This window comes from Notamacropus eugenii, chromosome 2 (genome assembly GCF_028372415.1).
Source record: "Notamacropus eugenii isolate mMacEug1 chromosome 2, mMacEug1.pri_v2, whole genome shotgun sequence".
Classification (NCBI taxonomy): Eukaryota; Metazoa; Chordata; class Mammalia; order Diprotodontia; family Macropodidae; genus Notamacropus; species Notamacropus eugenii.
Genome location: NC_092873.1, coordinates 324,242,916 through 324,268,509, shown reverse-complemented (window position 1 = coordinate 324,268,509; position 25,594 = coordinate 324,242,916). Strand labels below are relative to the sequence as shown.

The 25,594-nt window shown below is 42.3% G+C and overlaps 1 protein-coding gene across 5 annotated transcripts in view; it reads right to left on the bottom strand.

Annotated features, from left to right (window-relative positions):
- The window catches only part of BAIAP2 (BAR/IMD domain containing adaptor protein 2), a 170,734-nt gene that overhangs the window by 62,564 nt on the left and 82,576 nt on the right, over positions 1–25,594 (bottom strand). For all 5 annotated transcript variants that reach the window (XM_072645276.1, XM_072645274.1, XM_072645275.1 and 2 more), the window contains exons 4-6: positions 14,117–14,178; positions 13,249–13,320; positions 11,863–12,000 (exon numbers count right to left, since the gene is read on the bottom strand). In XM_072645276.1, coding sequence (XP_072501377.1) covers positions 11,863–12,000; positions 13,249–13,320; positions 14,117–14,178 — 272 coding nt within the window. The remainder of the gene's footprint in view (positions 1–11,862; positions 12,001–13,248; positions 13,321–14,116; positions 14,179–25,594) is intronic.

Below are 25,594 nucleotides of genomic sequence, written 5' to 3'. Positions count from 1 at the left end.
ACCACAAAAATTTCATCTAAGAAAACAACCTTAGATTAGGAGTACAGAATAAGAAATACTTGACACATAAAGACTGACATTCCTAAGCCTCAGTGAAAGACATCTGCAACCAAAGAAACTTGATAAATATAATCTTGTAAACATGGGTTTTCTGACATGTGAAGGCATCAACTGTGGGGAATAAAAAAGACACGTTCATACACACACACACACAGACACACAGACACACAGTTAATCTGTTAAAACCATGCCTCAAATAGTCTCTTAACCAGGTAAGAAGATCCCTGAGGTGCTGAAAGACCAGCAACCAGCACTGTGAATAGGCACCAATGGTATACAGGCCTGCTGAGATTCCTTAGCCATCCACCATATGGCTCTCTTTAATCACTTAACTACATTCTCTCCTAAATTCCCTGTTGGCCCACTAACCAATCTAGGAAAAAAAAAACTGAAAGGGAGAGGCATATGAGGACATAAAATGACATCTAAAGGGAAGAAAAACTTTCCAATGCTTCTAACAACTTGGTTCCTCAACTTGTTCTCACCCTTTACTTGCTGTGGGAAGGGGAGGGGATATGTGGAAGAAGTGGATAGGAAGGAAGGAAGGAGAGGCAGGAGAGAAGGACAAGATTTATACAGCACCTGAAAGTTTACAAACTGTTTTATAAATATTATTTTATTTTCACAACAACTCTGAAAGGTAGGTGGTATTATTATCCTCATTTTCCATATAAGGAAACTGAGGCAGATAGCAGCGATATGACTTGAGCATGGTCACACAGCCCATAAGTGTCCGAGGCCAGATTTGAATTCAAGGGTCCATGAATCCTGGTGGAGCACTCTATCCATGTGCCACCTAGCTGCCTTGGAAAGGGAAACCAGATGATGGGGTTTTATCAGCCCTGGACTTAAGGATCAATTTGGGGGAAGTGTCCTGAGCACCCTAACCCTGTTTGCCTCAGTTTCCTCATCTGTAAAATGAGCTGGAAAAGGAAATGGTAAACCACTCCAGTATCTTTGCCAAGAAAACCCCAAATGGGGTCACAAAGAGTAGAACATGACTGAAAAACAACTGACCATCAGCTGTCCTGAGCACCATATCCCAGCAAATGGCTTGGTTCTTTTTCACTTCCTTGGGTTCAGGAAGCTTTTAAATAGCAGGAAAAAGAAACAGCTTCTCTTCCTCCTGTGGTTCTGCTATTTCTTGGCCTGACCACTGACAGAGCTAACCACAGGGCTTGGAAGTCTACACTTTCCCAAAGATAATAGGGTACTTCCTCCTCCCTTTCTCACTTCCTTAGTCTGGGGAAGACCAAGACTAGTTCCTAAAATTTCAATCCAGCCCATCTCAGTGGACAAGTGGAGGAATGAATGAAAAGGTATAAAGATCTCTTAGGCATAAAAGCTCTGAATCTGATTCCTGAAGCTGCTTTTCAGGCCACTACTGAAAATACTGTCATTGTAGATAAAAGAAGATGGGTTTCTTTTTGCAGCATCTGGCATGACTATATCCTAGTAAAACAGGGGTGATTAACATTCTATAGAAGCTGAAATCTAAATGTTTAACTGGTTACACTGAAATTCTAGGCCTCTTTAGAGTGAGAGAGACAGAGACAGAGGCAGAAAGAAAAGTGATTCAAATGATGCCCATTTCCTCTTAACTACCAGGATCTCTGCCAAGGCCTTTATGCCCCAAGACAAAAATTTGCATTAAGAAAAAAGACAACCTATTCAAGTCAACTTGCCTAGATGGGTCTTCTTTCCCAGAAAAGTGGAAGGGAGGGACGACAGATAAGGAGAGAGCAAGGCCTGTCAGTAATTTCTTACTTAAAAATAGCCTCCAGTATCCTCCCTGGCACCCTGTCTCTCAATAACCACCAGGATTTTCAATCAGTATTTATGAAGTGCCTACTACGTGTCAGGGACCGTGCTAAGCAACTGGAAATACAGAAAGGGGCAAAAGACAATTACCCTGCCTTTCAGGAGCTTCCAGTCTAACAAGAGAGACAGACGGATGGACATGTGACAAGAAAAGTAGGATGGAACAAAAAAAGAGTCACCACTACTGAGAGCAAATGGCAAAACTGAAAGATCAGTTTCCTTGTTTGTGAAATGTTAACTGGGTTATGCTAAGATGCTCCAGAAAGCCCCCACCATCTCAGCTCAGCAGAACCTACTGTCAAATAGTGTCAAAAAAGAATTTTTATTGTCATTGAATTGGTCATTCAGTCATGTCCAACTCTTATGGACTCCATGGACTATACTACTGTCCTTGGCAAAGATACTGGATTGGTTTGCCATTTCTTTCTTCAGTGGATTAAGGCAAACAGGGTTAAGTGACTTGCCCAAGGTCACATAGCTAGTGAGTGTCTGAGGCTACCTTTGAACTCAGGTCTTCCTGACTTCAGGCCCAGAGTTCTATCTACTGAGCCACCTAACTGCCTTAAAAAAAGGGGAGAATAAGAAAGGGATGAACAGAACTCAAGGTAACTCCTCCCAAAAAAGAAATGCCTCCACAAAGTCAAGTATCTACTGAACAGCTATGTGTATGTCACTGATGTCACAGTCTATATCACTGTGCTGGAAAATTTAGTAGAGATTAAAATATTAGAAATGGCTGCTGTTCCAATTAAAATTATATTGGGTTTGATTTGAGAGGAGGAATCACAATATATGGCAATATCAATAACTTCTCACATTTATATTGTTCTTTATGGCTTATAAAGCATTTTTCTCACAATAATCTCAAGAAGAAGGTGAAAGAAGTATTACTCCCATTTTCCAGGTGACGAAAGAGAGGCTTAGACAAGCTAGGATCAAGTGGCTAGACAGAGCTGGGACTCTCCATCCTCCCCCTTCTCCCCAGCTCTAATTACCTAACTAACAGATATCCCAGCTTTTCTTAAGTTTATTTTTAAAGGGGAGTAAAAAGAAATGACCTTATTAGCCCCTGCTGCCTGTGCTGAGTCGTTTCCGTGAAGGGCAGCCAATTACAGATTTGTGAGCGGACTAAGAAACAGAATTAAGTTCTGAGGAGCTTCAAGGTAACAGAAGGGAAATATTGCCTCTTGATACCATGAAATGCCCCGTTCCACAACAATGACTCTAACTTCTCATTTTAACCCAGGGACTGAAATTCAGAGAAACCAACCCACAGGTTTGGTCATCCTTCCCTAAGCCTGCAAAAACACTCCAAGGCTCCTTCCAACACCCCCCCCCCCCCTCCAAAAGATAAGTATTCTCTAAATTCCTAGGGCAAAAAGATAAAGGTTTGAAGGTCTAATCCCAAACATTCACTCAGAAGATAAGAGAATTAACCTATTGCCTCCCTAGTTCTGCCAGGCATATATATATATATATATATATATCAAAGACTTGGTAACTGAGCTCTCCAACTCTATCCTCTTCTCTCTGCAGCTAGGTTAAAGTGCACAAAATGAGGAGTCAGGTAGGGAAGTGAAAGCTTTGCTCTTAGCTAAAATGAGAGATACTCTTTGTACGGGTTTTCAGGTAGACAACCTGAAACAAGGCAATGATCAACTGACTGATGTGTAGATGACTCAGGAGGAGAGTGGGGAGGAGAAAGTGTTATTAAGCTGTAAACGTTTAAGAGAAAAGAAATTGTTCCAGCTCAGCCCACTACTTTTGACTTTTACCAACTGCCCCATCAACTTGAAATAACCATATGAACCCTTCAGCTAGTGCTTCAAGAGGGATACAGAGGTGAGCTGGTCAGTATAAGGAACTCCTGGGTAGAGGGATCAACACGTGCTCTATTAGATCTGGGGTTCTTACCTGAGTGAACTTATGTGGTTTTTAAAGTATTTTGATACTTGCTCATATTTAAATATAATTGGTATCCCTTGTACTTCTGTGTATTTTATTTTAATGAATTTTAAAATATTGTTCTGAGAAGGGAGCCACAGGCTTTATCAGATTATCAAAGGGATCCATAACATAAAAACAGGTTAAGAAGCCCTGTATTGAACAAAAATGACATAATGACTCCAGTTCCAGGCACAGTATTGTCGGTTATGTTCTACTAAGATGAGAAAGAATGTCATAGATGGATAGGATATGTTGTTCAAACCATACATATATGAGAATCTTTTCTCCAACTAACTTCACAAGTGTTCAACCAGATTTGGCTTGAAGACCTCTGAGGTAGACCCTTTCGCTTCTACACAGCTCTAATTATTAACAGCTTTTCCTTGCATTGGGTTAAATCTCTCTGCAACTTTCACCCATTAACCAATCAATAAACATTTATTAAGTGTCTACTATGTGCCAGGCACTGTACTAAACATTGGGGATACAAATGGAGGCAAAAGACAACCCCTGACCTCAAGGAGTTTACAATCCAATGGAAGAGACAGCATGAAAACAAATATATACTATAGGAAATAGTTAGAAGTGGGAAAGTACTGGATGAGTTAGGGAAGGTTTCCTCTAGAAGGTAGATTTCAGCTGGGATTTAAAGAAAGCCAGGGATGTTCATAGTAGAGGAGGGAGAACATTCCAGGTATGGAGAACAGTCAGAGAAAATGTCTGTAGCAGAGAGACGGAGAGTCCTGTTTGTAGAGAACCAGGAGGCCAGTGCCATTAGAGCAAGGAGAATGGACCAGGGAGTCAGGAGTAAGAAGACTGGAAAGGTAGGAAGGGGCTGGTTATAAAAGCCTTTGAATATCAAACAGAGTATTTGCTCCCGGAGGCAATAGGGACAGGGCAAGTCTAATTCTTCTTCCATACAAGGACCTTTTTCAAATATCTGAAGATGGTGATAAATTATTCATTTTCTGGGCTAAAGACACATCCAATTCCTTCCATTGATCCTCCTATGATGGCAGGATCTTAATACCCTTCATCACTCGGGTTACCCTCCCTTAAATGTTTTCCAGTTTATCAATGTCTTTCCTAAAATGTGGTATCCAGAATGGAATATAACACTCTAAGGGTGTTTTGGGGGCAGCTATGTGTCAGGCAAGAGTCAAGAGTCAAGAAAGATTCCTCTTTCTGAGTTCAAAATTGGCCTCAGACACTCGCTGAGTGACTCTGAGCAAGTCACTTAACCCTGTTTGCCTTAGTTTCCTCACCTATAAAATGAGCTGGAGAAGGAAATGGTAAGCCATTCTAGTCTCTGTCAAGAAAATCCTAAATAGGAGCCAAGATGGCGGAGTAGAAAGACACACATACGCTAGCTCCGAACCCACAGCCCATAAAATATCTGTAAAAAAGAATTCCCAACAAATTCTGGAGCAGAAAAAGTCACAGAACAACGGAGCGGAAGAGATTTCTGTTCCAGAGAGCCCTGAAAACCTCTCGCAAAAGGTCCTTCACACTGTGGACCAGAGCCGAGCCCAGCCCTGCCTTGGCCGCATGGCACCGAGAGGAGCAGATCCAAGTAGGCTTCAGGGACGGAATCTCCAGCGGCCGCGTGGGTCCCTCCACCCACGGGCCCCAAAGGTTGGTGAGAGGGTCTTCTCGGCTTGCCAAGAGGGGAGTGGGGTGCCCCCATAACTCAGGCCCCCTCGGGAGGCAGCAGCGGAGGTGGGAGCAGACAGGGGCTCCCCAAGCAGGCAGGAGCCCAGAATCCATTGTTGAAGGTCTCTGCATAAACCCCCTGAGGGAACTGAGCCCATGAGGCAGCCCTGCCCCAACCTGAGCAGCTGAACTTAACCTCACACTGAATAGCAGCTCTGCCCCTGCCCAAAGCCCTGAGTCTGGGAAGCAGCATTTGAATCTCAGACCCCAAGCCCTGGCTGGGCAGATCTGGAGGTGAAGTGGGTGTGAAGAGAATATTCAGAAGTCAAGTCACTGGCTGGGAAAATGCCCAGAAAAGGGAAAAAAAATAAGACTATAGAAGGTTACTTTCTTGGTGAACAGGTATTTCCTCCCTTCCTTTCTGATGAGGAAGAACAATGCTTACCATCAGGGAAGACACAGAAGTCAAGGCTTCTGTATCCCAGCCCACTCAATGGGCTCAGGCCATGGAAGAGCTCAAAAAGGATTTTGAAAATCAAGTTAGAGAGGTGGAGGAAAAACTGGGAAGAGAAATCAGAGAGATGCAAGAAAAGCAGGTCAACACCCTGCTAAAGGAGACCCCAAAAAATGCTGAAGAAAATAACACCTTGAAAAATAGGCTAACTCAATTGGCAAAACAGGTTCAAAAAGCCAATGAGGAGAAGAATGCTTTCAAAAGCAGAATTAGCCAAATGGAAAAGGAGATTCAAAAGCTCACTGAAGAAAATAGTTCTTTCAAAATTAGAATGGAACAGATGGAGGCTAATGACCTTATGAGAAACCAAGAAATCACAAAACAAAACCAAAAGAATGAAAAAATGGAAGATAATGTGAAATACCTCATTGGAAAAACAACTGACCTGGAAAATAGATCCAGGAGAGACAATTTAAAAATTATGGGTCTACCTGAAAGGCATGATCAAAAAAAGAGCCTAGACATCATCTTTCATGAAATTATCAAGGAAAACTGCCCTGAGATTCTAGAACCAGAGGGCAAAATAAATATTCAAGGAATCCACAGAACACCGCCTGAAAGAGATCCAAAAAGAGAAACTCCTAGGAACATTGTGGCCAAATTCCAGAGTTCCCAGGTCAAGGAGAAAATATTGCAAGCAGCTAGAAAGAAACAATTCAAGTATTGTGGAAATACAATCAGGATAACACAAGATCTAGCAGCTTCTACATTAAGGGATCAAAGGGCATGGAACAGGATATTCCAGAAGTCAAAGGAACTAGGACTAAAACCAAGAATCACCTACCCAGCAAAACTGAGTATAATACTTCAGGGGAAAAACTGGTCTTTCAATGAAATAGAGGACTTTCAAGCATTCTTGATGAAAAGACCAGAGCTGAAAAGAAAATTTGACTTCCAAACACAAGAATGAAGAGAAGCATGAAAAGGTGAACAGCAAAGAGAAGTCATAAGGGACTTACAAAAGTTGAACTGTTCACATTCCTACACGGAAAGACAATATTTGTAACTCTTGAAACTATTCAGTATCTGGGTAGTGGGTGGGATTACACACACACACACACACACACACACACACACACACACACACACACACACACACAGAGACAGAGAGCACAGAGTGAATTGAATAGGATGGGATCATATCTTAAAAAAATGAAATTAAGCAGAGAGAGAAATATATTGGGAGGAGAAAGGGAGAAATGGAATGGGGCAAATTATCTCTCATAAAAGAGGCAAGCAAAAGACTTATTAGCGGAGGGATAAAGAGGGGAGGTGAGAGAAAAACATGAAGTTTACTCTCATCACATTCCACTAAAGGAAGGAATAAAATGCACACTCATTTTGGTATGAAAACCTATCTTACAATACAGGAAAGTGGGGGAGAAGGGGATAAGCAGGGTGGGGGGATGATGGAAGGGAGGGCATGGGGAGGAGGGAGCAATTTGAGGTCGACACTCATGGGGAGGGACAGGATCAAAAGAGAGAATAGAAGTAATGGGGGGGCAGGATAGGATGGAGGGAAATATAGTTAGTCTTATACAACACGACTATTATGGAATTCATTTGCAAAACTACACAGATTTGGCCTATATTGAATTGCTTGCCTTCCAAAGGGAAGGAGTGGGGAGAGAGGGAGGAAAAGAAGTTGGAACTCAAAGTTTTAGGAACAACTGTCGAGTACTGCTCTTGCCACTAGGAAATAAGAAATACAGGTAAAGGGGTATAGAAAGTTATTTGGCCCTACAGGACAAAAGAGAAGATGGAGACAAGGGCAGAGAGGGATGATAGAAGAGAGAGCAGATTGGTGAGAGGGGCAATTAGAATGCTCGGTGTTTTGGGGTGGGGCAAGGGGACAAAAGGGGAGAAAATTTGGAACCCAACATTTTGTGAAAATGAATGTTAAAAGTTAAATAAATAAAAAAAAATTAAAAAAAAAAAAGAAAATCCTACATAGGGTCACAAAGAGTCAGAAGCCACTGAAAATGACTGAACGATAACAAAGGGTGTTCTGATATGGGCAATGGGATTATCACTGCCATCATTCTGCAACTATGCTTCTAATCCTGCCTAAGATTAAATGAGCTTTTCTAGCTGCCACAGCAACAATGTTGTTAATTCAGGTTGAGCTTGCAGTCCACGATAACCGCCAAATCTTTTTCAGGGGATCTAGCCACACCTTCCCCAAATTCTTTCGTGTCCCCCATCCTCCCCACCCCAGGCAAATATTCTGTTGATGAAACTGACATTTTGGAAATGGGAGTCGAATCCTAGCTCTGACATATACTAGTTCAACAAATCACTTAACTTCTTTAGCCTTGGCTTCCCCATCTACAACATATTTTAAAATATTATATTTTATATAAAATATTAAAAATATTTTGTGTAAGATATTTAAAATGCTATAAAATATTTTATATGAAATATTATAAAATAAAATATTTTACATGAAATTTCCCCGAATTTAGTGTCAGGCCTGGACCTTAACTAGAATCTTGGGTCCACTGCATACTAGGTGTGACTTTAGGTAAGTCACAATCCTTTCAGGGCTCAGTTTCCTCACCTATAAAATGAGGAGGTTGGACCAGATTTTCTTTAAGGTACCTTCTACCTTTAAATCTAATGAACATTGGACTATCATAAAAAAAAGCTTCTTAAACCTTAAAATGCTATGTAAATGGGGGTCATCAATAAATAACAATGATGATATTAAAGATGCCTCAATTCAACACATGGCCTCCATGCTTTTTTTCTATACCCTCTCCTACTCTTCCTCACTTAAAGACCCAGAATGGGAATACCTGCTTTAGAACTTGTAACATTCTATTCAACACATCAACATTTCTCAGATACCTCAGTATTGACATATAGATCCCAATAATGCTGCTTTTAGATGGAATTCCTTTTGCGTCACCTTTTAAACTCTGCTTTAATAATTAATTCAACCGCCTGAGAAATACCACCACAATGACAATGCAGTCTTTGATTTAAAGCCAGCAAAAAAGCTGAGACTTCTCTACTGCAATTGACGTTCTAGCCCACATCCCTCCATGACCTTTGGTTAGGCATGGAATCCAGAGCTGGAAGGGACTATAGAGCTCATTTAGCCCAGCCCCCTCCTTTTACAGGCAAGCAAAGTGGGGCCCGAGAGGGAAAAGAGGGAAAGTGTCACAGGGGGAGCAAGTATCTGTACTGGGATTCAAAGCCAGGTTCTCTGACTCTCAAATTCAGGGCACTTTTACTTATCCTCATCTTGTCCTCATCTCAGAACTGATGAAGCTAAACAAGCTTCCTGATGAAGCCCTTTAGAGTTAGGCTTTTGGAAGGGAAGATTTATGTTAAATTCTATGGGTTGGTTTCCATTATAGTAATGGGAGAAGAAGAATGGCCATTGAGAGCCCAGTCCTGAGAGCATGTGTTTGAAGAGCTTGTTTCTGGAAGCACCTGAAAACAAGCAATGAGGGGTGGAGAGTTGGAGAGGGTGGAGAGAAGAGAATAGGTCAGAATTTGTGTATTTATTCTGTAACTCTTTTCTGCTGGTTTATTGAGTAAAGAAAATAGCTAACATTGATATAAGCACTGTGCTAAGCACTGGTACAAAGATTACTTCATTTGATCCTCAGACAATCCTGGGAGGTAGCTGCTGCTATTATCCCCATTTTACAGATGAGGAAACTGAGGCAGTTAGCAGTTAAATGATTCATCCAGGGTCACAGAGCTAGTAAATGTCTGACGCAGATTTTGAACTCAGGAAGATGAGCCCTCCTGATTCCAGGCCTGGCACTGGAGTCCACTGTACCAGCTACCTACCTAAAGAAAAGCCTCTTGATTGGCTACTGAGCTAGAAATGAATGTGTACAAAAAAGGGATTAGTCAGACCAAAGCAAGTTCTTTCCTGTCCTTTGTCCCAAGAGCTGTAGGGATGAGGCCCTGAGCACCAGAAGGTTGGTACTCTCCTAGGCCAGTTCATGAGCACACAGTCTTGTAAGAAGTAAGCCTGTGTCTAGGTTGAGGTAATTTCTGTTTGTATCTTCTTTCTTTCAGTACAGAACCTTGTAAGATCACAAAAAGTTGAAAGAACCACCATGCAACCCTGAGAAGCAAGCTCTTTCACCCAGGCCAGCAATGAATCTACATGCTGGCTGAGCCACAGGATCACAAAAACAAGGAAACAAACCATTCATCAGTCAGGATGCACCCAAAGGAACTCAGTGGTGGAAATGTATCTGCTTTAACATGGTACCCACTGTGCCCAAGGACCAAGATGGTGGAGAGTGGACCCATGTTCAGAGAAATGTTTATGTACTTAGGATCTTACTACATCTCCTATATCCCTTTGTAAAAGCTAATTAATGTTAGCTTATTGAGGAGATGTCAACTAGATAAAATGATACTGGGGTAGTAATTGCTGGACACTGACATTGTGGGGAACATATCAGAATGGGGACTTGAGTCAACAGAATCAGAAGAACCTCATTGCCCCTCAAGGGGACCCAATGACCCTAAGAGAGGAGAATGAGCAGTATCCTGGATCTGGGTAGTTAATCCACCAGTAGGAATGTGGGTTGGGAGAGCTGAATTCTGAATCTCACTATCTTAGCATCCTCATCTTTGCTAATGACCAAAGATAACACTATGGCTAGTCCTCTCCATCAGAACTCTTTGACATAAATCTTGGGCAACCTGTACTCTCTATGTCAAATCCAACCATGTTCTAGGAATAGGGCTTGTCTTTTGGGATACATGCCAAATCCTCTCTTTCTCAGCATGCAGGAAAAAGGAATATAGGACTTGTGTGTAGCAAGAGTGATAGTCCACAGGTTTCCTAGGTGACAGGGGATGGGTGAGGGAAGTATTGATGTGCCAATAGTACAGTTCCCTTCATTAGGCCTAATGCACAGAAGCAGAGAGAGTACAATAAGTAGGTCTGTGAAATACTTGTCACAGCCTGCTAGCCTCCTCACAGTCAGTGTAGAAAGTAGGCCTTCACTAGGGGAGGCAAATGACTTTCAAGAAATTCACAGGAGCCTTGCAGGAGAGCACTTATTAAGTTACCAAAATCACACCCATCCCCACCCCTCAAGCTTGGCAAGGAAGGGAAGTTTCCCTTAAGGATACAAACTTGCATTTTCTAATGTATCAAGTAAGCACACTCATCTGGAGTTCACTTTCAAAAGCTTGATGTCTGGGGCCTTAGGAAAGGAGGAATGCCAAAAGGTATCCCTCTAATATACCTTGGTACCATCTGCATCATACTGCAGGAGCTGCCAAGGCTGCTCTTGTCCACAGCACTGCAGTTTGCCTGCCTAGGGGCTCAAAGGCCGCAGTTCTGTGGGTGTGCAATCAAAACCTGATTATAAAAACAGTCTGTGGTCTCTCTTGTGGTTCTGAATCCAAAATGCACAGGGTAGAAAGATTTCATTTGGCTTTTCAGCTCCAGTGAATAGAAAGCCACTTAGGAGGTTGGGGAAGGGTGTCATCAAACAAGAGGAGGGGGGAAGGCTCGCAAATAAGAGGAAGGGAGGTGGTCATTAAACATAGTCTATTCAGTCCTGGAAGACCAGCTCCTTCAATGACAACAGAGAATCAGCTTAATTGAGCATCTGAAATCAGTCCACCCAATCACATCAAAAGCAGTCAACTTCCCTCTTGCCTGTGTTCAAAAAAAGGAAAGAACATAATTTAGTCATTCTTTTCCTTCTCTTCATCTGCATACTGAAAAGAGGGAAAAATTCTACCAGCCAAGGAAGAACCACTGAGAATCAGGTTATCTGCCAAAAGGATAATCCTTCAAGCCCCATTTCCCAAAATGCCACTCCAGAATTCCCTGGCAAGGTACCTGGGAGGCCAGTGGGAGGCCAGACTCTTACCTGCAGCTCCTTGTCAGAGTACTTCTGAGGGTTTTTACTCCCTTGGCTCTTCTTACGGAGTTTCTTCAGCTCAGCCTGACACTTGTCAAGAGCGTCCCCTTTGCTCCTTTGCTCTGTCTGGTATTTCTTCAGTGCAGCCTGAGAACAGATGACAAAAACAACGATCCCTTTGCAGTCTAGCATTGGATCTCTGCAGATCAGATAAGGATTTGGCTCCTGAGGAGCACTTCCCAGCCAGCATCCCTCTCTGTGGTCAGCAGCTAAGGCAGGGGGACCCCACAGATTATTAGGAAAAGTTGTCTGTTCAGCTGCAAGGCAAAAAGTAGGTAGGAGGAGGAGATCACAATTTAAATGTGGATTTCAAGTCCTCTCATCTCCCAAACTCTGCTACTGGATGGGAGGATGGGGAGGAGGAAATATCCTCCTCACCCTGGCTTCTTGGTACTTTATCCTCCCTTTAACGCTTGTCTTACTTCCTAGAAGAGGTCTTCCCCAATTCTCACAGTTGTTAACGATTCTCTTTCCCACTAGGTTCTACCCCTCCTCCCCTGAAAAAAAAAATTACCTTGTATTTCTTTTAGAAATGTGTTACATTTTCTGGTCATTATGGAAGTTGTTACTCCCCAGCAGAATGTCAAGTTCTTGGGAAAACTCTCTATCCCCAGTGCCTGGCACATAGTAGGTGCTTAATAAAATATCTGTTGAATCCAATCTGCTATCCCAGTTCAGCATCCTACATTGAATACTGCTGCAGAGCCTTTGGAGGTCCTGCCTCAAACCAATAAAGGGGACCTATTTCATATTAAATTCTTTGCAACAAGGCTGAATGAAAAGTCGCACACTAGCAAACTTGTGTTAAGAACTGGTTTGAAAGGGGGGGGGCAAGGAAAAGAGCATGGGAAAACTAGATGAGACTATGGAAAGGTAAGACAGCCAACAACATGTAGGTTTGAAAGAACAGTCAAATAATTCAATGGGCTTTACTAAAGGAAAAAAAAAAGGAGCCAAAGGTGAGAAGGAGAAGGGGGGCACTCAAACCAAAGCAAGGTGGAGTCTTGGATGCTTTGACTCACAAAACTACTACCAGGATTACACTATAGGTACTTGGTTTAGAACAGGTAAGAATTTTAGGAGAGGCACCTGTATGGGAAGCTCATAGGAAGTTGAGAAATCTCCAGATCGGGGGAAGGATTTAAAAATACCTCAGAAAATACACCTGGTTATCTGACAAGTGAGAGAGACACAGAGAGAGAGAGAGAGAGAGAGAGAGAGAGAGAGAGAGAGAGAGAGAGAGAGACAGAGACAGAGACAGAGAGACAGAGAGAGAGAGACAGAGAGAGAGAGACAGAGAGAGAGAGAGAAAAGGATGAGAATATAGTTACTTACACTTAGATACCTGGAATCTAATTCCACTTTCTGCTCCAGCTGTGTGAGTAGTTCATTGTGAAAAGACTTCAGCTAAATACAAGAAAGAAAACATATTGGAACATTACCTTAGGAGTCAGGTCTAAGCAAATATTGCCCTAATGATGGGAAAAGTCATCTGCCTGCTCATCTACTGGGACAAAACCTGGCAAATAAAAACAAGACAGATCACAGGACATGGGCCTTTTTTCAAAAAGCCAAATAATTTTCTTTAAGACTGCCAATCCAGTTTTGAAAGATGAGCTTATTCCTGTCTAGATAGATAAGGAAAGATCGGCTGATGAACTTAGGGAGACAGATGGAGACCCATATGGAGCCAAGGAGACTGCTTGGAAAACATGCAAGTGAGCAGGAGACAAGGCAATGCTTGACAGTTTCAGCATTTATCAACCAAGTTTAAATGGCTTGATTTCGCATGGATAAAAATGGAGACAGTTTTCTCTCCCCGTTACAGTGCCAGCGGCTCCACTGAGACACTGATTAACTGTGAGAAATACCTCCAATGTATAAAATGCGGCAGGAGTGACCTCCCCCTCACTCCAGACAATGGCATTTCTCACCAGGCCTTCCTCTCCATCCCACATGTTATTTTCTTTGGATTCCACCATCTGCAAAACTAGCTTTCTCTTTCTAACCAAAAGGCTCCGCCATATTTCTACAGCTTCCTGACAGCAGCCCCATGGTTGGGCTCTCTTACAAAGTACATCCACAGCCCAACAAACTGCTAGGTTATCTTCTGATCCTCAACTTGATTACTGGGTGCCCACAGGCATCTGACCTATCCACCCTTTCTCAGAGAGAGTCCAGCCAGTGGAAGCTTGATACTCACCATCTCTTCTAACTGATTCTGAATCTGCCTGTGAACTTCTGCCATCTGGAAGAGTACATCCCCTGAAAAGATAAGATCACAGCAGGGAAAGAGAAGAAAGGTAGGGGGAGAGGAGCAGAGAAGAAACATAAAGGAAAGTTAGGTTAAGTGCTCCAAGTTCGCGGTATACATCATCCACATCCGCACATCTGGGACAGCTGAGGCATTGATTCTAGTGGGATAAAAGGGCTGACACCACAGAGTTGGTGCTTTGTAGTTGACAGTTCCAGAAACTGATTCAGTGGCATTTGGGGATTCACGGAGGTTGGCATAATTCAAATAAAAAACTTGTTTAAGCTATGTGATGGGCATGCAGAGCCATAGCTGCTTGGGGGCTAGAGGATGCACTTCAATGCCTTCCCAAGGCCTCTTCTGATTATGCAAATACCAGAAAGGAGATAAGAAGGAGCAATATCACCACCAAAAACAAAAATATATCATATAAACTAACAACTCTGGGACCCTGAAAAGTATGGATAACTTGGCACCCAAGGAGTAGCTGGGATGGTGAGATGAAGTGGTGGTATGGAAAGTCCCTGAAAGGCAGGGATTTATGAATGCCTCTCCAATGGTGAAAAGGATTTCATTCAAAATTTTAAAATAATGAATCTGACAGACAGGGTGTGGGTATGTTTAATATAAAAATGCACCAAAATGTATGTATGCACTTTCTTCATGTAAACGCTCAAAATCACCTCCAAAAGTTAAGCTCTAACAGACTAATGATCACTTTCAGTTGCCTGGGCTAAAGAGAGAATACCTACTATGGCAAGCCTTGTCAGGGAAAGACTCCAAAGGCTTACCTAGTTCAAAGGCTACAGAATCAGACCATTTCATTATTCCAGTCTGCTGTTTAGGGATGAGAGAACAGAGGGGGAAATGGAGAGCCTGGGTCCTAGATTTCAGGGTGGGAGAGAGGGAGTGACTATTTCTAGTGCCAGTTGTTTTTCTGATGTCCCTTCAAATTTCATTGACTAAACCTTCAAATTTCATTAATTAAATGAAAGATAAATTAGAAGAAAGATAAATTGGAAGACCCAAGATCCCACCATGCATAAGCTGGAAGTTTAAGTTTCCAATCAGGGAAACACAAGCATAGGTCTGTCTGCAGAGGCGTTTGCCTGCAGAGGACTAATGATTGGATCTTGCCATGCTGCTGGAGTTCTGCAGCAGTCTGTACACGGCAGGCCAGCAGGCAGCAGCAAAATCCTTCAGGGGTTTCTGGTACTCAGAGGAAATGAGTGAAGAGCAGGAAGGCCCCTTGGGAAAATGGAATGCTTTCTGCTTCTGCCCTTCTTTCTTTAATACATTTCTCCAGCACACAAACACTTCAGGGATTCTGACAGTTCCTTGGCCCATTTGCAAAACACAGATTAAGAAATTTAAATTGCAGCTAAGCAAAAACTAACTACTGCTACAGGTCATTTCAATCCTGGATATTAACAATAGAGATTCCATTTAACACTTGTCTTCGCTATTTATATTTTCCACTGGCTTTGCAATTGCCTGGATTAATTTATCCCTAGGATGACAGCTCTAGAAGACAGAGTGATGGTGAAATTTTGGGTCTCTGCCACTATAGGAGGGGTAGGGTGCGGCGGCCATGCGGCTTAGTGGAAAGAGCACTGAATTTGGAGGCAGAACACCTGGCTGCACTACTTACTAACTGTGGCTTTGTGTAAGTCCCTTCACCTCACTCAGCCTCAGTTTTCTCATCCGTAAAATAGGGAGAGTGAGGGTGGACTGGATAATCCTAAAGTCCTTTATAGCTCTAAAATCTCCTCCTTACCCGTTATACCCTCCCTCCACTCAAAAAAAAAAAAAAAAATCACAACACAGAATGACTAGAAAGATGAAGAGGCAGGGATTTTCCTTCTGGGTCAGCTGCTTCCTCCCCTATAAACTCTTTGGATTTCCTATGTAGTCAGTTCCAAGGACCCCCCCCTTCCATTATCCCCCTCCAAAACTTGATGAACAGCTTCCCAGCTGTACTCTAGGCTGAGGTTAGCAAATAGTTTCAAACACTGCTCTGTTAACAGCCTTTAAGCATGGGACCTAGAGAAAAAGCCAGCAATGGAGAAATCTATTTCCACAAAGCCTCAAAGTCAAACCCCAGGAGAGGAGACAAAAAGGCCAGGAGTTAGGAGCACAGACTACTCACTGAAACCAGTTATACCAGGGATCAGAACATCAAAAATCACTATCTGCTTATGTGCTCCAGGTAACAGAAAACAAGGGATCTCCCTTGAGGAATTTCTGGAATCTTCTGAAACATTTAGGTCTTATTTTCCTAGTTCTACTAAAAACTTCGTAAGCTGTGGGTGGCCACAACTCAACCATAAATGATTAAGTTCAATCATTTCATAACTAGTGGCTGCGGCCAAGTAATCTGTCTTCTTCGGGGCTCAGTATCCTCTTCTGCAAAAACGAAGGGTGGGATGAGAAGGTGTAAAAGATAGGTCATAGCTCTGTCATTTTTTAAATAAAATGTCCTCAAACTCTGAAAAGAAAGGTGATTTTGAACATGCAACATGCCTTCCTATTGGCTACTGTTCAGTCGTTTTCAGTTGTGTCCAACTCTTATATTTTGGGGGTTTTCTTGGCAAAGATATTAAAACGATTTGCCATTTCCTTCTCCAGCTCCATTTATAGATGAGGAAACTGAAGCAAACAGGGTTAAGTGACTTACCCAGGGTCACACAGCTAGTAAGTGTCAGAGGTCAGATTTGAACTCAGGAAGAGAAGTCTTCCTGGTTCCAGGCCTGGAGCTCCAGCCACTGAGACACCTAGCTGCCTCCTAGGTCCTCTTGGACCTAGCTATAATACAGACAGTTCTGGCTTTATGTAAATTCACATTATGCAAATTCAACTTTATGTAAAGAATTCTGAAAAAAATTCACATTCCAAAAAAAACCTATGTTCTCTTTACTGTACAGTACTGTGCTCTCTCTCTCTCTCTCTCTCTCTCTCTCTCTCTCTCTCTCTCTCTCACTCTCTGCACCCCCCCCCCCCCAGTTCTATACTGAGCAGCCTCCTACCCACCCACCCCCAACTGTCGGTAATACCTTTGATTTTGAACTTCTCTTCCCAGTCCTATAATTGCTATCAACACATATATATGCCAGAGAGTATTTAGGTCTTTATTCAAGGACTGGTAATAATACTAGTACTAACACATTTTTGTAGCACTTGGCTTTATACAGATCATCTCATCTGATTCTTATAACAATCCTATGAGGTCAGTGCTATTAATTCTTCCATTTTACAGATGAGAAAACTGAGGTAGGAGGGTAAATGATTTACCTAAGATCACATGGCTAATAAAAATTTGAGGCAGAATTCAGCTCAGGTTTTCCTTACTCCCCAAAAAGTTATCTATGATGCCACCTAGGAGATAAGAAAGCTTTCATGCTGTCAAGGGAAGTGTAGCTTCAGCCACAGCAGTTGGATGCTACTAAAATCCACTATTTCTGAAAGACCTCCAGCCCAGTTCTGGAAATCTCACCCTCATGGACCAGCATATAGTAAATAGTCTGAGACCACATGTGGTCTCAAGGCTGCAGGTTCCCCACCCTGGCTAGCTTCATGGAAACAGACCTAACTTGATAGGTAGACACCATTTCAAACAAACCATGAAGGCCTTTCTCTTCCTTGAAACCCGCTAGGACCATCTCCTATTCATTCTCTTGATTCCAAAGCTACCCTAAATCCTGGCCCCTTTTGCTTTCCTCATTATACAATCTAGTTATAATCACTCAACCACCCTCTTTCAAGCCACGAGGTTTGGGAATAGACTTTATTACCGGTCCCTTGTGCCTGCCAAATAAGGTTCCCTTCTCCTCCTAATTATATAAGAACACACTCAAAATAGGCTGCTTATAATATGCCAAATTTTGCCAACTACTGAAGTTCTAAGAAACTGATTTATGCTCCCTCATGCAGGACCATCGACAGAGGGATTACTTTGGCAAAAAACCCACTGTATAGATTCCTGTCTAGGGAGGCTGGGGAAAAGAAGACGTGTGCTTTCCAAAAGAAGCACTAGGAGTGAGAACTTACCCAATAGTGGAAACCAAAGCTACAATTTGCCAGAAAAATATTTGTTTCACTAGGAGGTTACAAGAAACTCAACTTCATCATTTATTATACTATGGTATCAGTCCAACTCCATGAGAGTGACTTCCAAAATGGCGACCAAAGCTGGCAGGCCTGCAAGATTCACCTCATTTGGCAGAGGGATTCAGATTAGTTATGGCAGAAGAGGCTGTATATCAATCCTGATCGCCTCAAAAGACTAAGTTTATCACCCAGTCTAGATCATAGTGACTGTGGTCTAATGACCTCCTGGTCATTCTACTTCTTTAAGAAGTTACACATCTGGTTTACAGTCTTCCTCTTCTCCCAACTTTTGTCTATTACTAGGAAACATCAATATACATACTGATGCTCCCTAAAATACCCAAACTTGCAAGTTCTTCCTCCCCTCACCCTCAAGCCACACAAAGGGAAAGCCATATCCCGTATCTTGCCATAGTCCACAATGGCCAGGAGATGGGAAGAATTGCCATCACTTAAGATAACCCATCCTCCATTATCTTGCCCCTTCTTGTATCTCTAGACTGTCCCAGAACCCAACCAGGAGGTGAGGCAGCAGCAAAAGTGAGCACTAATGGACATCCTACCCTGGCTTCCTGCCCCTCTCATTCTGTTACCCTCATCTTTGCTTCTATCCTGGAGTCAATCCAAGATTTGGGAAGAGCCATTACCACCACCAGGTTGCCCTTACTACCTTACCTTCTCCATTTGCCCAGGCTGCTTGACTGCTCATAGGATTGAATGAGATGGTAGCCAACAACTCTGTTCCTTTCTTTACTGTCTGCCCTGAAGTCTTCCCGTCACCCTCATCTTAATTATCTATGCAAACTAAGGACATCTGTACCTTGCTAAGCACCCCACTTTTGCACTTTAGGACTTCTGGGCTTTTCCATCAGCCCTGCAGTTGACCTTCCTTTTCTGTGTCCGCCCCAATTTGAATGAGGAGCTCCTTATGATCAGTGTCTCACTTTATTTCTAGTCAGCATGTAGCACAGGGCTTAGCACAAAGTAAGTGCTTACTTAATAAATTCCTACCCTAGGACAATGAAAGCTCCTTGAGCATAAAGAATGGTTTGTTTTTTCCTTTCTACCCTCAGATCTTGGTAAAAAGCTTGGCATATAGTAAGTGCTTAATAAAAGATTGCTGATTGATTCACTCTCTATACTCTCTTATTCAGTCACTGTACCAGTTCCCATGGGTTCAATTATGATCTCTATGTAGAGACCTGGAGCATGTAGGGTGGACTGTGATGGAAAACTTTTGGGACTACATGGAAGAGAGGAGCACAGGATGGGCAAACATGGATGGGTTGAGCATCAATGGATGGGTCTGAATTACTGGAAGGAGTTCATAAATCTATGAAGTCATAGATCCATTTGAGTATGTACATGCCCCCCAGATGTATATAGTCAGCTCCAGTCTCTCCCCTGAACTCCAAACCCACACCAAAAACTACTGTTTAGACATTTAGAACCAGATGACCCATAAGATTCAACCTGTTCAGTACAGAACTAATTATTTTCCCCCATTTCCAACCGTCTCCCTAACCTGAAGGATAAGATTGCTTTTATCAGGTACTTACACTGTGCTTAGCGTTAGGAATGTGATTAGAAAAATGGTGAAAGTCAGTGCACTCAAGAAGCTCACTCTAATTGGGGGGAAATAACAGAGAAAGTTCGCTTCAGAGCATACAAGAAGTCCCTCAAGTCTCAAGGGTACAATGGTGGGACAAAATGACAAAGCCAAAGGGACTTCAGGTTACGTGAATGGGTAAGATATCAGAAGGCATAAAGGCAGGGCAGAGGACCTCGGGGGACAACAACAGGATGGAGAGTAAGGCATTTCATCAGGAGGAACAGAGTTGTTGACTACCATCTTTCATCCAAATCCTATGGCCACTCAAGTAGCCTGGGGGAGGAAAAAAAGAAAGCCTTAAGGGCAAGCCCTCCCATTGCCTGGTTGCCCCTAGCAAGTTCTGGGACTGCCAGACCAGAGAAAGAAGATGATAGAAGAGAAAGATGACCTATTTCTTTCCCACTTCTGTTAAGAGCATCCACCATCCTTCTAATCTCTTAAATATGGAATAATGCTATCCTCAATTTCTCCCAATTCCTTATCCCTTATCTATAAGCAGCTGCCAACACCAACCATTTCTGCCTCTGCCTCATCTCTCATATCCACCCACTTCTCACTACTCACACAACCATCACCTTGGCTCAGGTTCTCATAACCTTGTCTGGACTAATTTATTGGTCCCCCTGCTTCACATCTCTCCAATCTGTGGTCCACAAAGTCACCAAAGGGACTTTCCCTATGCACAAGCCTGACCACACCACTCCCTAACACCCAATAATCAAGAGTCGCTACCCATTACCTCTAGAATAAAATATAAACTCCTCTTAGATTCTCTACAATCTAGGCAAAATGGCCTTCTGCTATTCCTCAAACATATTATTTCATCTCCCATCCTTTTACTGGCCACTCCTTATTCCTCACCTCTATCTCATAAAATCCCCCATTTTTGCCAAGACTCACACAACCATCACCTTTTCTGATCCCCCCAATTGCTAGTGCCCTACCTCCCAACACTACCTTCTATTCATCTTGTATTTCTTCTCTCTATATTTATATATGGACACAATAATCAGCAATAATGACTAGGCATTTATATCTCACTTTAAGATTTATAAAGTAATTTACAAATATATTTATTTGATTCTCATGATAACCTTGTAATGTAGGTGCTACTATTAGCCACATTTTACAGATGAGTAAACTGAGGCTTCAAGAGGTAAAGTGACTTGCCCAGGGTCACACAACTATCAAGTGTCTGAGGCTGGATTGGACTTCAAGTCTTCCTGACTCTGGTCACCTATATTTTCTCCCTCTTCTCTACTCACTCCTTGAGAGCAAGAACTGCTTCATTTCTGTTACTGTACACTCAGTGTCTATCACAGTGCTTGACAGTAGTAGTGCTTAATAAATATTTTTGATTGATTGATTAGTGAAGATGTGGGGTTAAAAAACTCCATCCAAGTCAGAGTTCCATACACATATATTTTACTTAATTGTGCTCAGATTCAGGTTACTAAGAAAACTCCACTTGACTGAAGGACCTAGTACTTATTTGGATGGAGAAAAGAGAGCTGACTTAAAAAGAATGGAAGACACAGTCATCCCCAGTTGAAGAGTTTACAATATAAATCTGAAGACAAGCATAATACAAAAGAAACCTGGTTAGAGAACAACTTCAAAAGGCAGGTAGGTGTGGTGGAAGAAGCCAATAACAAGCCTGCTAGGTTAGGTGCCCTCCAAGGTCCCTTTTCCAGCTCTAAAGTTGCAGGATTTTATGAAAGAAAGTAGCCCAGTGGATAGGACACAGGCCCTGGAGTAAGGAAGACTCATCTTCCTGAGTTCAAATCTGGCCTGACACTTACCCTGTGTCTGTGTCACTTACCCTCAGTTCCCTCATCTGTAAAATGAGCTGGAGACAGAATAGGCAAACCACTGCAGTATCTTTGCTAAGAAAACTCCAAATGAGGTCATGAAGAGTTGGACATAACTAGACTAATGGACTGAAAAACAATGAAAAGACGATGGAAGTGATTGTTGAAAATTGAAAACAAATCAATTAATTAAAAACAAAACAATGAAAAGAGGAGATGATGAAACATTGGAGGTGGGGTGGGAAAGATAAAAACAAAAACAAGAACACAAATCTAGAAGGAGCCATTCAGCCCAACTAGTATACACATCATATAATTCAATTAAATAAATATTTGCAGAAGACCGCAGAGTACACAGCATCAGAGCAAATACTAGCATGGGATGATGATCCCAAGCATTCCACAGTCATGGCTCCAAAAAAAAATGGAAATTATTTTCACCACTAACTTTAATTAACTCTAAGATCCCAAATGTCTCATAATGTTATAAAGTACCAAATCTTGCTACTGATGGAAGAAGCTGCAGTAGACAGAAAAGCCATAAATGTCCCAACTCTTGTGGACTCTCCCCAAGATCCTTTTCTCCTTGCTGCAATAAAGTATGATCATGCCTATCTCTCCATAGAGATTCTTTAAGGAGCCAGCCACTCCTTTAAGCCAGAAGAGGGAGAGTACAACTACTGCTCCTATTAGAAACTGGCAAGTCAAGTGTGGCCTCAAACCACCTGCTCCCTTGGGAACAGAAGAAAACAACAGCCGCCACAGTAGAGATGGTTTCATGTGCTCTGGAGGAAGCCCATCATCGTGTGTGGTTAAAGGTAAGTTACATAGTAAATAGAGAAATGAATGAATCCCAGACTTCTGAGCTCAGTATCCCTACCAGCCCTCAACCTGGAAAAGAAGGTAGCCTGGCAAAGGAAGATAAGGTAGAGTCATGCATACTGGTATTGTTCGGTATTCTGTTCCTTGGCCCACAATTCTGAAACTGAACTAACTCCTTTAGTGGGCACCATGAATTTGCAGCAGAAGCTCCAGAATGTACTAAGTGAATGGTTGTTTGGATGACAAGGGAAGGTGCTTTTCTCAGTGCAAGCACACTAGAACCCAGACCTGGAAGAGCCAAGTCTCTCTCTTCTCCTACCAGTCTTTAAAGAACCAGATATAGCTGCTGAGGAGCAGCAGGTCTCAGCTGGCATTTCAAAGTGTCAGATAACTAGGACTGGCACCCTTGTCAAGAGTGGCTGCTAATGAAGCTGCCTCTTCCAAATTCGTCTAACATCACGAATCCTGGGTAAGAAGCAAAGTGCAGGAAGAGAACAAGGGTGTCCCCTTACTATAAGGTCCTACTATTCTTAAGCAACAAGATCTTCCACAGCAGAGCCTGTATCTTTTATCGATATGTACCCAGTAATGGCCCAAGGGTAAACAAAATGGATGCAGCATGGCTTCGTGGAAAGAGCCCTGGAGCTAGAGTTAGAGCAGTCAGGTGTGATTCCCAGTTCTGCCACTCACTCCCTACCTTTGAGACCCTGGATAGGTCGCTTCATCTCACTGGATTCAGTTTTCTCTCCTGTAAAATGAGGGGGTTGGACTTGATGACTTCTAAATTCCCTTCCAGTTCTAAAGTTATGACCCAAAGATCCTAATTATTCTCTTACCATGTTATCTAGAAAGTGCCTAGAACAGGGCCTGGAACATTCCAGACACTGAATAAACGCATGTCAATTTGGAAACAAAGCAGCTATTAAAAATAAGAAGCCAAAATCTGATGATATGTGGCACACAATATTGAGTTTGGAGAACTGATTAATGAAACACTCTTCCCTAAACATGGTCTATGCCATCAGATATGGTTGCCATGTCGGTTGGCTTTGCTCACAAGGAGCATCATATGATAGACAGAGCACTAGCCCCTTGTGAATAATAAGAAAGACCTGGGTTCAAATCCTGTTCCTGACATTTTTTAACTACATGACTTCAGGCAAATCCCTACTTCTTTCAACCTCAGTTTCCACATCTGTAAAATGGGGCCAATCACGGCACAGGGTTATTGTGAGAAACAAATGAGATCATCTACACGAAGTGCTTTGCAAACCTTAAAGCCTTATATAAATGCTAGCTATTATTTTTTCTTATTACATTCTTTTGCTTGTTACGAAGAATACAGCAGTGAGGTGGGGAGCTCTAAGAAGAAATAAGGACGGTGCTAAAAAGAAAAGGCAACCCCAAAGTCTCTCAAAATGGGGAAGGCCAATTTCATTACTTACACAGGTATCAAAAAACTGCCATGCTGCTAAACAGAAATAAAATCATTTTAAAAAGTTAAAATAAAGCTATTTTCCTTTGCAGACAATCATGTTGACATCTCTTTTCCCAGGGGTTAGTGATCTACACTGTCTTGCTCGGTATGTTTGGGTGGTCAGTATTTATGAAATGACTGCCAGAAGTGATGAGACATAACTGGCCTGTATGGATGGAGATCAAATTCCAGAATATGAGAATGGCCTCATTAATAGTAAACACTCTTTTAACCAAAGCTTTATCCAACTAGCTGATAATGGTGCCCAGCTAATCTTTCCCTACGGCAATCAATTTGGACAAAGCAGCTGCCCCATGAAGATTAAGTCCTGAAGCAAAACATTCTTACCATCAACTAGTGCAAAGGCAAATGGACAATTAGGTGGCATGGTGGATGGATAGAGTGTCAGGCCTGGAGTCAGGAAGACTCATCTTCCTGAGTTCAAATCTGAGCTCAGATACTTAACTAGCTGTATGACCCTGGGCATGTCTCTTAACCTTTTTAGCCTCAATTTCTCTCAACTATAAAATAGGGATGATAATAATAGCCTTGGAGGCAGCTAGGTGGTGCAGTGGATACAGTACTGAACCTGGAATCAGAAAGACTAAATTCAAATCCAGCCTCAGAAACTTATTAGCTGTGTGACCCTGGGCAAGTCACTTAACCACGTTTGACTCAGTTTTCTCATCTGTCGAATGAGCTAGAGAAGGAAATGGCAAACCACATGCCAAGAAAACCCCAAACAGGGCCACAGACATGACTGAAATGACTGAACCATAACAAAATAATAATAGCACTTACCTCCCCAGGGTGATCGTGGGGAGCAAATAAGACAAATCTGTCAAGCACTTTGAGAACTTAAAAGCTCTATATAAATGCTAGCTATTCTTAACACACCATATGTCTGGACACAGAGTTGGCACCATAATTATCACAAGATTTTGATGTCAAGACTAAGGAAACAGGATTTGAGATTAAATGGATCTATTTCTTTGGAAATTTCTACATGAGAGATGTAAGAGAAATGATTGAGATGCAAGCAGATTCTTCCCCAAAGGACATTCTTGAATTTGGTACCAAAATAGTATTTGGAATTACTCAAGTATAACATGGGGTGAGGGTCTTTTTCTGCCCATCAAATCTTATGGGGTTTGCTGAAATTTGGAGGGGGTATCAAAACACAGATAAAAACTTCTCATGATATGAAATGGAATCATGGTCCATTTGAGCTGTGATTCTGCACCTCACACCAAGACTGCCTAACTCATCAATGGCTACTAAATGACAGCTTGCACACAGGTAGGGAGAGGAGAGAAAAAGCAACACAGGGTAAAATTATTTCCACAGTTCTAAATCTCAATCTGTTGGCTGAACAAAATAAGCCCACACAGAGCGTTTTTTGAACTGATTTTATGAGCATCTACAGGAGGCCATGTAAAGTCTAAAATCTGCAAGGCAGTGGTGTGAGATGTTGTGCTAACTACCAAACGTTTAACTCCTGCTTCACTGTAAGATGCATCCCCAAGCTGGAAGGTGCTTAGGGGAGAGAGAAACTCAGCTGAGTGCGAAAGACCTAGTCTAGGAGACAAGCAAGATCA